The sequence below is a fragment of the Excalfactoria chinensis genome, chromosome 4 (genome assembly GCF_039878825.1).
Source record: "Excalfactoria chinensis isolate bCotChi1 chromosome 4, bCotChi1.hap2, whole genome shotgun sequence".
NCBI lineage: Eukaryota > Metazoa > Chordata > Aves > Galliformes > Phasianidae > Excalfactoria > Excalfactoria chinensis.
This window is the reverse complement of record NC_092828.1, coordinates 51,664,959-51,680,469: the sequence shown is the minus strand read 5'-3', so window position 1 is coordinate 51,680,469 and position 15,511 is coordinate 51,664,959. Positions and strand designations below refer to the sequence as shown.

Here is a 15,511-nt window from a genome sequence, read left to right as displayed (position 1 = left end):
ACATATTCACAGCATGAACTAAATCGGAAATCTCAAGTATATGAACAGTTGTTGTAAAATGCAAATCCATTTTAGTTTCTCTGCATTATCAAACTGATATCTAGCTCAATTGTGCTTAACAAAATAAAAAAAAAAAAGCCTTTGTAGTGTTTTCTAGCTCAGACTGTTAATGAACAGCCAGTAAAAAATAGCAGCTGTCAGTTTGATGTGCTAACACATCTGTTCTTCATCACGATACAGGAAGAGGAACTCTTCCTCACCAAGAGCAGTGAAAGCAGAGCATTTCTCTGAGGATGGAGTTAACTTGCAAGCGAAGAGGAAGCGAAATAGCTGACAGCCACAAGGTTTCAGCACACATCAAATAATGGTGGCGTTACAAACCTGAGACTCTACTGAAGCAAATCACATCCTTCTGGGAACAAAATTCTGTGCAGCAATAATAAGGCCTGCCCAAAAAACACAACATGCTTCACTTTGCCTGAAAAACTGCATGTCTGTGTAAACACTGAATGCTTTCCAGAAAGAAAAAGATATACTATAAAAATCGACTAAGAAGCCAACTTGATAAAATTAAATGATTTCTATAAACATTATACAGAAAGTGTAGCAGCTAATCAGAGCCATGAAAGAAGTTGAGGATTTTATCCACCCACTGAGGTGAGAAGCTGCCAGCTGAGGATCCTGTTCTTGACGATAGCAATTGCTGCTTTCACAGAAAAAATTACAGCAAAAATGAGGCATTCCAGAGTGGCGGATTTACCCCTGAGGTAGCTTTTTTTTATTGATCAAAAACACAGCATACAAAAATACCCCGTACTTACACACCTGCTCACCAACACAGTAACACCGGAGCATCTCCATGGTATATAATTTCCCTCACAGCATGAAAGTGAGCTGGAGAATGTGGCATCAGAGCACACCTAAGGGTGAGTGTGACCAGTGCTGAGCTCTGCCCTTCCAAGCTGTCCGTGAGTGTTTTGACATTTCCTTCCAGAGCTGCAGCAAAATTCTTTCCCCATGGAATTCCATCCCCATGACAATGACAGAGAAGCCAGCAACACACATCGGCAAACAGAACCAACCAAGAATTTAAAATAAAGGGGAAAAACCAAAATAGTCAGGACAGTGTTTGAACTACCAAGGTGAACATAAACTGAAGCTTTTCTTGACTTCAACACCTTAAGAGCTGCAGAGCTGCAGTAATGTGTTTCACTACTTGAAATTATATCTACAGGGCATTGATTTTTATGTAACAAGCATGTTAATTGCCTCAGAATTATGTGGGTCCAAAAGCCTTTACATTACTCTCTTCTAGCTGGAAATTTACCTTGTGATTCTGCAGAAGTGATTACATATACAAGTCAGAAGCAGACAGCATGGGGCATTTCAATTGAAAAATGCTCTTCTCTTTGCAATTACAACTAATACTTGAAATGCTCTGCTCATCAGCAAATAGCCTTCATTACTGCAAAGTCTTTATGAACAAGCATACCAGTAGTGAAATCCTTATGGTCTGATTTAGAAACAACATTCAGCATTGCCACAGACATTTATTACATGATAATTTACTAAATGGAAATTCTTTCTCAAGTAATCTTTGGGCAACTGAAACACATTTAAAGACAGCACACAAATTATATTTACCCCAAACAATGAGTTGGTGCTAACATGCAGAATAATACTTGAACAATTTAAGTAGTGTAGCTTTTAAAGCACTTGCAAACCATAGATAGTACATTTTTTTCTCTTGACTATTCAACTTCTGTTTCCAGGGGAATATAGTAATTATGCAACTTGCTGATATTTTAAAGACTACTTTCAAATAAAATGTTAGCATACCGATTAATATTTACCTTCGTATTTCATTTTAGTCGCATTAAACAAAAAAGTTCCAAATACTAAGTATGAATGACTTTCTGAATTGCTTTCTGAATTACTTCTAATGTACCTCGAAAACAAAACAAAACAAAACTCCCCATCCTAACTTTAAAACCTGGGCTAAATCTATCTGAAACTCCACCATTAGGTTAATAAAACATTAGCAAGAAGGTTTCAGAGAAATTAAACAGTTATGTCACTTTGCAATTTAAAGGCATTTTAATACCTTTTACTTTTGTTGTTGCAAGTTCATTTCTCCCCCCTCCTCCCTTCTTTTCTCCTCTTTCTATCACAGCAGAAGTCACTGCATCAGGTCAGACTGGGTGATCACCTATGTTTACCCTAATTGGCTGACAAAGCAAATTACAGAAGCCTGAACCAAGACTACAGCAGTTTACAAAAAGTAAAATAAGGTTAACAGATACACCTTCTTTAGGTTAATACACAGGGACTGCCTTAATAGCTCATTTCAGATTATGCAGTGTCTGTTACTCCCTTCCAGATCAGAGAATCACAGAATGGCCTGGGTTGGAAAGGTCTGCAAAGATCATCCAGTTTCAACCCTCCTGCAACAGGCAGGGTCACCAACCACCAGACCAGGCTGCCCACAGCCACATCCAGCCTGGCCTAGGATGCCTCCAGGGATGGGGCATCCACAGCCTCATTCTTGGGCAACCTGTTCCAGTGCATCACCACCCTCTGAATGAAAAACTTCCACTAACCTAAACCTCCCCTGTCTCAGTTTAAAACCATTCGTTGATTTTCGATGTCTGTGAAATAAAGTGGTAAAGATGTTCTCATTGATACGTTGCTCAGTTCAAGTTCAGTTGCAAAAACATGATACTTGCATAGATATAAGAAACACACGATAAAGCAAAATATTTTTAATTAGTAAGCCAATCTTAAATAAATTCACCTAAAAATTAAACAGAACAAGAAATGGTGTTTTTTCTACAGGGATTTTTTTAAAGCATGTTTTAATAATCAACTTGAGACCGAAACAATTCATCATTGAACACTCAACAATTCCATACACTAAGCTAAGTCTTTTTTTAGTTACATTTTTACATTTTCTTTACAAATGTAATACTTCTGTACATTATATATTTCATTTCTACAACCCTTTTACTTTAGTGAAATTCTACAACTTTCACAGGGAATTTGCTGAAGTCTTTAGTAAATACGAATCATTCCTTTTAAAAAGAAATTCATATAAACAACCAACATACAGCACTGCCCTTTGACATCTTTGTTAAGAATTTGATTTCTTTGAAGGGCTACCATAACAAACGTAAGAAAAAAGGCTTTACCTAATTGTACATTTTGTTAAGAAATATCCCACATAGCTACATAAATTCACCAGCTTGCAATAAACAGAGCACCATACTGCTGCACTACTGGAAACATGTATAAACCAATTCAAAGATTACTAGTGAAACAGCTTCATTGCTCCTAGCACTTTTACAGTGAAGTATATCTGCAAAATTCCTCTGGAAAAGTATACTTCTCTTTTAGCTGTAAAGTTTCCAGAACAGTTCTGGTTACTACATATTGTGAAGAACAAACACCCACTTCTGCAACTTCCCGTACGCTGCTCTCGGCCAATGCTACCTGGAGCCGGGTTCTTTTTCTCTGTTTCATTTCTTGTTCACTTACAAATCTGCTGTTGAATATGCAGTAGGAATTCATAATAAGAGAAAGCTGCTTCTGTCCGATCTTCAATTAAGTGCTGAAAAAAATCTGTTTTGGCAGGATTTTCATCTCTGAAAGAATAGAAGAAGGTCTTTTAATCCTAACATTGAGCAAAATAAAATCCACTGTAAATTTAGGTAGGGAAAATAGCTTTACTGAATTTCTGAATTTTTTTTTTTATTATTTTTATCTTTAATTTTGGACTCAGCCTAAAGGTACGACAGTACAAATAACCCAAAGTTAAAAAACAGCTCTTGTGGAAGTGATCTCAATTCTGCAATATACTGTCAAACAAGAGCATCTTAGGGTGTTGGTCTCAAGCTCTAGAGGCCCCTTCCAACCCCTACAATTCTGTGATATTTTTAACAGACAACATGAGAGAAAAGCAGGTGATATTCCAAGTATCTCGTAGGAATATAAGAATGGAAGCATAAAAATGAATTCATTTTTCAAACTTAGAAATTATGTTGATGGTAATGAGTTCTGAAAACGCTAAACTAAATACTGATTAAAACCAGAACTTACAGATCTCCATTGCGATGGGGTTTTAGGTAACAACATGATATCATCTGGAGAAGGAACCGTATGCAATTTCTTCTGGTCTAGATACTACAACTTTTCATCAGCGTCAACTACAAGTTGTAAATTCAACTTGCCAATAATTACTCAGTATCTAAGTAAAATACTTACTTTATTACTTGAAGAACTGGACTTAAAGGTCTGTTGTCTCTAAGCCAGGATATGAAAGACCGTGTCCTTTCTGAAGAAAGTGCATCTATTTCAGGAAGCTGCGTCTGGTTAAAAGAAATGGAAAGAAGTTATCTTTTATCATTAAAAATCTTTTAATAAACAGATCCTGATATTCATGATATGACCCAGTGACAAAACAGCCACCATCTTTATTACAAGATTACTACATACTACATAGGCATATTTTCTCTTTAGCTTAAGTACAGAATTTTTGTGTTTGTCTGTTCTACAGGAAGTAATACACCTTTAACCTAAGTTGCCTTTAAGTGTCAAAGACTTCAGAAAGCGAGTTTATTGAATAAATAATCTTTTTTAAAATGCTTCTTTCATTTTTCCTGCTTTCTTCCCTTGTCAATCATGTCCCTCTGTGTTGCCTTTTACACTACTGAGAGGTGGAATAAAAGACAAAGAAACAAAATCAGAATTGTTTGCGAAGATGACAGCTGACTATTTGATGGTGAATGGATTAAAACCAAACATCAGCTTGCTTGAGTCACTCACTGAGATAAATATATTGCCTCTTGGGTTGATACAACTTAAGATGACTAATATGGTGAAAAAACTCCACACACATTTAAAAATAGCTCTGTTGCTGCCTTTGTAGTAAATGAATGAAGGATATAGTTTAAAAGCAAAAATGAGAAGTTTTACTAGTCTATTTCTCTCATTACAGTAAATGCTGTGTAACCATCTGATATTTTCTTAACCAACCTTTCGTTTTTTTCCTGAAGACACTGTCAACTAATTCTACCACCAGTTAATATAAGGAAACAATTTTAAGTTGCTAATATGAACAAAACAGAAAACCCTTAAAAAGCATTCAATTTTGTAGCAGTCTAAATGCTCACCAATCTTTTTGACCTGTTCTCATAACTTCCAATTTCATTTGCTCTATCCCTTCATGCTATTCAAGCTCTATGAGCAAGAAATTTCATCCTATGCACTTCTACAAAAACACATTTTGATTTAGCTTTCAGAAATCACAAACGTAACAATTCCATTCAGAACTTTACTCAGAAGTATCTTAAAAAAGGTCCAAGAAAAATTATCAGCAAAATACCACACTATTTTTGTGAGTCCACATGCATTTAAAAAAAACAAACCCACAAAAATTCCCAAGGCAGTAAAAGTATTGAACAATTTTTGTCATTCAGTGAACATGTGATGTGTACACATTCTTTCCTTAAAAGCTTTTGACAACTCCTGCATCCTATGGAGTGGACAAGAGGTTAGACAGTGAGTTATACTGAATTCTCAATTACATGATTTTAAACTGACAATGCACAAAAATTAGATGAAATAGATTCCAAATGTAAGTGCTAAAGCATTAAATGCTTACCATTCTAGGGGGTATTGACGCATAGTTTGGATATCCAAGGACATCTTTTATGAAGTTGTTATCACAGTTTTTTCCAATCCAAATATAAAAACTCTGTAAGATATCAGAATCAGTTTAAATAAAGGTTAGTACCTGCATTTTAGAGGAGACAAGTAGTTAAGTAATTTCAATATTACCAGGAAACACTATTCATGCAAGTTTATCATCTGAGAGCTTCAGTTGCAGTCCACTTCTATATTCATTAATTCAATACTAACTTAGCAATAATTGGTACTGTTTGGAGAAAGATCATTAAATGTTTTTTAAAAAAAGGTTAAAATGCAAATATGTCAGCCTGACCTCAACATCAGGGAAAGTTATGAAGCAAATCATCTTGGAAGAAATCACACAACACATGCATGGCATCCGGGGGATCAGGCCCAGCCAGCACGGGTTCAGGAAGGACAGGTCATGCTTGACCAACCTCATCTCCTTCTATAACTGGGTGACCAGACTGGTAGATGAGGGAAAGGCTGTTGATGTAGTCTGCCTAGACTCCCACAAAGCCTTTATGACTGCCTCTCACAGTATTCCCCTGGGGAAATTGGCCTGGACAGGTATACCCTTCTTTGGGTAAGGAACTGCCTGTGTCCAGTGGGTGGTGGCTAAAGGAGTTAAGTCCAGCTGGTGACCAGCTACAAGACTTGATAGGAACTCTCGGCCAATTTATTTAGCATGAATAAGTGAACTTTTGAAAACTTAATAAACAATCTCTATTATAGATATTCCAGACCAAAATATGAAAGACTCTTACTGGAACTAATGTTGAAAACTAGTTGCTTTTAACAATTTGAAATGCATCTTGAGTATATAAAACTAGTAACTTACTGAACCACAATCCATAAGGAAAGCTCCTTCTCTTGTCAGCTTCTCTGCAGATAACTTCTGAAGAGAAGGCTGAGGAACAACTCTGTCATTTACATGTATTGTACTCTGTAAAGAAAACAACAGACAGTAACACAGTAATATAAAAAAAAAAATCTTACATCATTATTTTTGTCAAATGTGACAAAAGAGGAAAAAGCAAAGGTAATCTCCAGAAACATTTTGAGCATTCTCATGTAAAAAATATTACATTAAATCTACAATGATCATATCTGCATCAACAAATTCTAACGTGCCATTTAACATGAAGCTTGCTTTATATTAATCTTTCTTTTAGATGATAAGTTTGTTAAAGCACATATGCAACCTTTTTCATGCTGTGAATTACCAAGATTTCAAAATACTCATCCTATACTTAAACAAAATTTTCTGCAATCAACCTTCATAGATTTTCTCATTGCATTCCACTTCACTAAACAAATTTTGCAAAAGAAGAAAATAATATCAAATTCTACTCCTAACAAGGATTCAGTATTTTGCATTCCAGTTTTGTGATTCAATATCCTCCCCGACGTGTTAGAGGTAGCTAAAAGCAACATATGGGCTTGTCTATGCAGCACTAAGACTGGTTTGATGAAACACTCTGCTAGAGCAATACTGAAGAAAACTTAAATCAACAAGCCAAAACAACATCCAGCTATATTTCAGATTAAAACAGGATGTGATAAAGCTAAATAGCTATGAAGAACCTGTGAAACATTTTGTAAATCACATAGGGAGAAACATATTCTAGAGGCAAAACACATCACCACACTGAACAAGACTACAAAAAAAACCAACCTCACAACATAAAAAAATTCCTTATTATATTTCTAAAGAAATCAGGATTTATATGGAAATATGAAAATCAAGCTACTGGAGTTCACTTGCAGAAGTTCCAGACTATGCTTATAATAGCTCAGGAACTGAGTATTTTTAAAGCTTACACATAAAGAAAGAGATTTAAGAGCAGCATTTCTCACTAATATTTCAAACTGAACTAGTATTAAAAAGCAGATCCTTTACATAATTTAAGATGAGGCTTAACTAATATCAGTAGGTAAGATAGACCCTATTTTACTTTATTTTTTCCACTGGAAGCAACTAATCTGAAATTCTTTGCAAATAAAATTGAATTTCCCAAGGACATTGCTGTGTTGTTGGGTTTTTTGTTTGTGTTACTTATTTGCGGCGCTCAGACACTGAAACACAGCACTGTTAATGGAACTTGTGTTGAAACAATCTCAATAGGGCTACTTGAACTTGGCTTCTCAAATACAGGGGAACAAAAATTAAAAAGCTGAAAAGACTGATGAATCAAGTCCGCTGAAGAATACTGTGAATTTACAGAGTAATTTAAAAGGAAGTTTGACATGGCAAATAGCTTACAGGTTGTGCTGAACAATATTAACAGCCAGAGCAAGTACACAATTGTCTGTATAAGCTCCTATGCTACTTAAAAATGAAGTCATAGTATCATAGTATCGTGCGAGTTGGAAGGGACCTTAGAGATCATTGAGTTCAACTCCCGGGATTCGAGCCCTCTAGTGTAGCAGAGCGGCACTTCATGTCTTACATGTTGGTTGTTTTTCTTTTATCAAAGCTAGTATTAGGGCTGTAACTAAGTATGACTAATCAATCTCATGAGAACAATAAAAAACACAACTAACTTACTTTCAGTTACAGCTGCCTTTGCTTATAAATGAAATCCCATCTTACTTCTTACCACTAAAAAAAATACATTCATTTCCTAGACTACCTCTAGAGGGCACACAAGTAAAAACTAGTTTTGTTCTTAAAATATTTAATAAGTCTGATCTCCATATTCCAGACTTCATCCACAGCACAGAAACAACTAAGTTTGTTACTCCAGCCAGCTTGATCTGGTTTCAGTACACAAGAACAAGTATTCTGTACCCATTATATTTCACCCATTTCTCCCCAGACAGCTCTAAAACAGAAACACACTGGATATGCATCTAATGCATAAAGAAAGCAGAGATTCTATATGACTGAAAACCGTGGAATTATTGTGGTCATCGAAACAAGATGATGAAAAACAAAAGTTCTCCTCAGCACACACCACGTGAAAAACGCCTGGTTTACATTACTATGACTTTCAGATAAATTACTGTAACACATTAAAGTTTAAAAGACATTCCATTACACCAGAAAATGTTACAGGTTAGGCTTCATACATTACCTCATCAATCAACTTGTCTATTCTGTACAGGTTGGGATGTATCATTTTCATCAAGTGAACAAGAGGCTGACTCTTTATCTGGCACATTGCATAAACACGATCATCCAAGCGTGTACTAGTGCCTGTCCTAAAAGCTTTCTGTTAAAAAAAACACAACGTTGTTACACAAGTCCTGTGTTTTATGTCAGTTCCAAACAGTCTATTTCCTAAATTCTAGTAGCATCAAGCACGCCTGTATCAGACACATTAGATAATCAACATTTTATTACAAAATATTAACTCCACACTAGAAAATTCCTTCAAATTCAAATTGAATAGAACAGCATTATGAATTTAATCAAACTGGTAAACAGCTGCTGTGAGAAACAACACAATGAAGAAAGCACCTGACCGAATGCAGATCAATATTCCTATAATTAAAATACAAATTCACTTCTCTACTGAAGCTACACATGCCAGTCGTTTTTTTTCTTCCAGTTTCAGTTTTCTTCTATTTTACATTTATTATTGTTAACAGAGATAATTATAAAACTATGCTGAACTAGTTATTTCCACAGCCCCTTTTACTTCTACTCAGTCTTTTACATGGACTCTCCTGATACTAAATGATTGTTTTTTTTCCCCACTCTGGTTTAAAAGTCCTAATCAATTTAATAGTCACTAAAGTCATCACTACATCAGGGAAAAATGATTACAATCAGATTTCCAACTGAACTCACATAAAGCTTTGTTTGTAATAAGAAAGAACAGTCGACTATCAAACAACATTCTTATGGCTAAGAGATTTACTGGAGATAAAACCCCGTGGTAAGCTCTCATTATAAGCAAGTAATGAGTTTTTTTAACAAAAAATGAAGATATTTCATTAAAAAAAAAAAGTAGTAACTATTTTTACAATAACTTTAAAATATTCCCTTTTCCCTTTTGCTTCTATAACTAATTTTCCTTCTTAGTACCTGAAAGTACAAAGAATATGCACTGAAAACTATTGGTTTTCTTCTTCATAAAATATAGTGAATTACTAGTAAATGGCTTACAACAATCCCTTTGGGCAGCATTCATTAGTTGCCAAAAACCTGCGAATTACTGTTACTATAACTTTTTAATATATATTATATATACACACAGTAAACAAAAACTTAAGAACTACAAAATCAATAAAACAAAAACCTGTTCTGACACTAATAATTTAAAGTAAGCTATTTTTTGTTTCAATCTTGCAAGTTCAATTAAAATACAAATATATATATAATATATAAAATAATAATTTGATAATCATAGCATAAGACAGACATTAATTGATCTAGGTGAAAAATTACTCAAATCGAACCATGAATCAAACATCAGTAGCACCAGCAAATACACACCTGTTTGAGAAGAGCCAAAACATAGAGCGGAAACAACTTGAGGGAATTTGGTGCTATCAGCATAGACTGCTGCAGGTTTGAGGCAGTTGACATATATGCCGACAAAGAGTCTACCACAGCATTAACTAAGGCATCTCTTGCATCTGGAAGACTAGATGAAACTGAGCGATCCACAGCTGTTGGACAGAAGCATACAAGAAGTTACTAGAGTTTATTTGTTCACTTCGCCATACAGAAACTCAGTTTCATGATGCTCAAGTGAAAAGAAAAAAAAAGCACCATGCTGGCCTCATCCCAATCTTGAGGAGTTCTAACAATATATTTAATCTGTGATATACAGATACATTTTCTCCCATCACTTCAGTAGCACAGTGGTTAGGGCAACTTAAGATTCACTTTTCCCTGCGAAGGGCTACAAATCTTTTGGTTGGAGGAAGCCACCTGCTGGACTAAATGCACATTTACAAGAACATATGGAAGTACTACTCATTTTTTCCTAATTTATTTGTCATACACTAGAATTCTGCACAGAGCTGCACACACTCAATGGCAGACCAACCTATGAAGCAGCTACATGTGACCAGCAAGTAGGGGATAAGCAAGACTCCTAATCCAACAAATATAGTGAACTAATACAGAGAAGAGAATGTCAGAAGTACTTTCATCTTGCTCCTTTCTTTTTGAAGCAAAGGAAAACAAACAGGAAAAGGAACAGCCAGGCTTCATTCACTACTTTGTTTAAACAGAACAGAAGAAAAGATACTTTAATCTTTCTGACCTGTACTCACCCATGTTTGCTAAGAGGCATACAACTGCTTGTACATCAGCTCCCGCATACACATCAGCCAGTGAATTTACTACAGGCAAGCAAAGTGTGTGCACTCGAATTCGACGTTCACCTACAAAATAAAAAGTAGGTATCATCACAAAATATCTACTGGTAGCAGATGATTCACAAATGATGATACAGCGTATCTCCTCTCAATAAAGATACAAGCTCTTTGTAAAAAAACCACACTAGTCAGCAATTTGCTGTATCATCATCTCCTATCCCTGTCTTTAAGTTGAATACTTTAGAGCATTTCTGAATTATAACTCAAAACAGGTTCATAACAAAGCAGTTTACAGTGTTCACAGTTAAGTGTTTTGACCCTACTGATGAAGTATGCAGCTTTCTATTCCCAAATTTTGGAAAGATAACTTCCAAACAGAAACAGAAAGTGGCTATTCTTTATGCCCACTCAGAATACTAGAAACTGTCTCAAGTTCATCACCCTTCTAGCTCTGATTCTGCATGAACTGTTATACACATTACTGCTTAAAACAATGGTATGCCTTTTAAATAAAGTTGCTCAGTAAGATTACTTTATGTAAAACAGAGATAAATTAACTATCTCCATCAAAATAGTGCTTGATTTACTGAACGTGCCAAGCAGGCTCCCTAACTTTGACAAGATTCCCCCTGGCTATGAAAATAAACAAAAAACTATGGAACTAGCTATACAAACATTATGTTAAAAACAAAACAAGCACTAACAGTAGTCAATTCATTTGAATCTCTTTACCTTTGCTGGAAGTGTACAAAAGAGCTGTTTGAAAACAAGCTAAAGATGTGTCAGTCAGACTCTCCTCAATGGACATTTGTACTGCAAACCCAGCATCGGGATTGACATTGGCAAGAGACAATAGGTCAGTAGATCGGACAAAAAAGTTTCCATGAAAAGTGTGTATTGAAAGACCTAGAAGAAGATAATAAATAATTCAGACAGTATGATTAAACAGTGTGAAAAATTCTGATAAATATCTGAAGTCCATAGTTCTCAATCTTTAAAAATATGGAAATGTATACCAAAAATGTTTACCCTAAATATTAAGAAGAATCAATTATTATATGAATCATTAGACATTTCAAAATGATCCTGCAGATTTCGTGTCCAATTCTCAACACTCCAAATTGATTACTTCTCTTAAACTACACATTACAACTAATTTGAAATTGAAATGGTGCAATCTTAACTGTATAAAGAAAACATACAAAAACCCCTCTGTTATCCAAATGGAAAATGTTAATGTAACAGCTGTTGTACAAGTTCCAAATATCTTATTCTTCAGTGAAAGATAAGCACACTCAAAATAACAGTGAAGATGTTTACATCAACTTTCTCACATATAACAGAATTATAATATACCTTTTGTACACCTTATGCGCATAACTGCCTCAAAACCTATCTTCCTGGTAAGGTATCTTTTAAGGTCTTTTTGCAGCTTTTCAGCCTGAGCAGGATTATGGCTATGGTGGAAAGATGGATAATAATAGATGCATCCTGCAGAATACTTGGACATGCAAGCTGTGAAGGACAGAAATATATGGTTAACAGGTGAATCATGAGGTCAAGTAAAACTGCATACAATGTTTTGCAAGCCACATCTATATTGACCTTTTTCCTGATGTGAGCTACATCTGTACAAGAACTGTCTGTGACTCAGTTCACTGAAGACAGCAGTAAGTCACTTCAACATGAAGTGACCTAATTACACAGTTACTTCAACATCCCAACGTACCTTCAGCAACTAAGATGGGTACAAATATTGGTTGCTTGCACTATCAAACAAAGGTGTGTACAGAGACAAATTTTGGTTTAATACTGAAAGGCAAAAACAGCTCCCAGTTCTCCCCTCTGATTAAACTTCATTTCCTGCCACTGGATTTTATGTTTTTGAGTAGAAGAGTACTTTCTAATTTAAACCCGAGATCTCAAAATAAAATGTCTTTGACACCACTAATCCAATACTCCTGTTCCTTACTGATATCAACTTCAAAGTCAACACCTCCACAGTATTAACTGCCTTTACAGAAGTGCAAAATGAGTGACACAATTCCTTAAGTAGCCCATGTTTTCTGAGACAAATACTGTGGAAGGAATAAATACATGTATTAACTACTCCTTACCAAGGGAAGCTAGATCAGAATATTGTGAACTTAAGAGAAATAAATCCACAGCAGTCTGCTGGCCTGAGCAGTCCAATGCCAACTTTTTATAGAAATCTGTTGCTGGACCAAGATGCTGGACCACCTGTGGTGAAAATGTTACACAGGAAAGAGTTAGAACACTGATTGTGGTCCCTTAAACATTCAGAAACAATGGACATACTGTTCAATAGCAAGTTACCTGTAAGCAATTCTTTGCAGGCACTTTTTAATAAAATTTTATGTTGCACATTACTTTAATTCATCTTTATAAGCAGCTATAATCCCTTTAGAGAAGTTTACACACTCAAGCAAATAAACGTTAATATAATTACACCTATACTAGTGTTGTTGGCCTTGTAAATACAGTAAGAAATCACATTAAAAGTGCACAGGTCAATATATATTCAAAACCCAAGCTGATGATAAATGGAGTGAGAAGATACACACACAGGTTCCTTTTCTTATCAAGAAAGGTTACAGACCACAGGTCCAAAGAACAGTTCATGCACAATATCAAAAATGGATGCTTAAATTTGTGACTATACATATTCACGAAATCTGCATTTAAAATTTAGTGAACTGCAATAATGGTCTGCAAGCTGTGCAAGATAGAAAGACACATCCAGTCACTAGGCTCCTGAGATGTATAACTAAGTTTTTATACCTTTGTGCTTGACCTTTGATTGGGATCTTCTCTGGAATGCAAAAGCCCTGCACCCAAAGACGGTAACTGAGTTTGAAAAACAGATATCCGACCTCCCGTTGGAGACATCAGTTTAAATGCAGCCTGAAGAGCAGAGCCCAAGGCGCTGTGCGTTTCTCGTGTATTAGTGAACATATTTGGTAGTGCGTTCAACAGATCTTTTATTAGCTGCAAAACAGATTAAAAGCTCTTTATGAGATTTGCAAGCGGCAGATTTTCTGCTATTTCTAAAATGTTGTAGTGCCATAACAATCAATACCAAAGAGTTTAGCTTAGCTTTGATTTGGGAAAACAAAATTGTAGCTTTAAAAAATGGTGTGCCAAACAAAGTGTAATATTTTTTATAACTAGAAAGTAACATTACATTTACACATTATGAAGACAGTCTTGAATTCAAAGTTTAAAAGGAACTTTTATTTTGAATATTTAACTGCTTAACTGTGATGACCTTATTTTGAGTAACCATACCTCTTTGCTTTCATGGAGGTTTACTAGTAAGCCATCTGGTGTAGGTAGGAAAATATCTGTAGAGAAATAGGAAAAAAAAGTTCATAAAGAAAGAACAAGTAACATTAAAATAGAACAAAACATTTCATTGCTCACAGCTGTAATTGCCACCAAATAGGATCTACTTTTCCGAGAGATAAGTAACCTTTACAAAGCTTCAGTTCAAAGTAAAATTAATATTTGATGTTCACTTTTTAAGCACCAATGATTTGGTAGATAGCCTATGATTACTTTTCAAAAATATATTCCCTACAAATATAATAAAATTCACCTAATACTGGAATATTCAAGACATTCCAATCTTTTCCACTAGAAGGGGAAAACAAAAAGTAGCTCCTAACAAATTTGTCTCCACTTTCTTGTTACTTACCATCAATATCTGATACAATCAGCATCTGAGGCTGAGATAAGCCTTCTTGCAAGTTGTAAAACTGAACAGTGCTGTCAAATGTTATGAATCCTATTCTTGTTCTTGAATCTCCAGGCAGCCTAAGCATTAGTAGAAGACAAAGACAACTATTAGGCTCTAAATTTCTCACTCACAAAGAATATGCGTATATACAGATTTTGCTAATGTTAATCAGTTCACTTACTAAGGTAAAACGGGAACAGAAAAGGACAGTGAGAGAATAAGACCTGAAGCATGAACACAATACTTCTTCAGTGTTTTCTGAACAGGTGTTTCATGCATTACACTGACACTTACAAGAAGGTAGTCTTCTCAACTGTCCTACAGAAAACAGTGCATTCTGCTCTCAGCTGGACCAGATGATCTTAGAGCTTTTTTGTAACCTTAATGATTCTATGATTCTAAAAAAAACCCCTCTATTTGCTTGTGTAGTGACAGAATACCTCTAAATTAAAATCCAGCCTCTTCAGTTCAACATAAATATTTATCCCATGGACCGTATTCTTACGTATGGCATTATAAACACATGGGATTTTATGATTTTTCCAAAAAATGAAACTCTGAACAGAGACTAATACAGTATTTGCAAGTGAAGAATTTTATGTACATACTGGTATCTTTATCAAAAAGGAAAATTTTAAGTTTCCTAATAAGTCACTGTGGAAAAGAATTTCCAAAGAAAGGCTTCCATACGATGCATATCAGTTTTTGGAAGGTACTAGCATAATGAAGTTCATCAGTCCTCCCACAAAAAGCACCAACAAAAATTCCAGATGTTGTTCCAGTGCA

The 15,511-nt window shown here is 35.2% G+C and overlaps 1 protein-coding gene across 2 annotated transcripts in view; it reads right to left on the bottom strand.

The window, feature by feature from the left end:
* Positions 1 to 749: 749 nt before the first annotated feature.
* Positions 750 to 15,511, bottom strand: part of SEC24B (SEC24 homolog B, COPII coat complex component) — a 42,193-nt gene continuing 27,431 nt past the window's right edge. For both annotated transcript variants that reach the window (XM_072336204.1, XM_072336205.1), the window contains 13 exons: positions 14,684 to 14,802; positions 14,275 to 14,330; positions 13,768 to 13,974; positions 13,083 to 13,206; positions 12,322 to 12,480; positions 11,698 to 11,871; positions 10,921 to 11,031; positions 10,133 to 10,308; positions 8,766 to 8,903; positions 6,527 to 6,631; positions 5,660 to 5,752; positions 4,261 to 4,364; positions 750 to 3,641 (listed from right to left, as the gene is read on the bottom strand). In XM_072336204.1, coding sequence (XP_072192305.1) covers positions 3,527 to 3,641; positions 4,261 to 4,364; positions 5,660 to 5,752; positions 6,527 to 6,631; positions 8,766 to 8,903; positions 10,133 to 10,308; positions 10,921 to 11,031; positions 11,698 to 11,871; positions 12,322 to 12,480; positions 13,083 to 13,206; positions 13,768 to 13,974; positions 14,275 to 14,330; positions 14,684 to 14,802 — 1,681 coding nt within the window. In that variant the 3' untranslated portion in view covers positions 750 to 3,526. The remainder of the gene's footprint in view (positions 3,642 to 4,260; positions 4,365 to 5,659; positions 5,753 to 6,526; positions 6,632 to 8,765; positions 8,904 to 10,132; positions 10,309 to 10,920; positions 11,032 to 11,697; positions 11,872 to 12,321; positions 12,481 to 13,082; positions 13,207 to 13,767; positions 13,975 to 14,274; positions 14,331 to 14,683; positions 14,803 to 15,511) is intronic.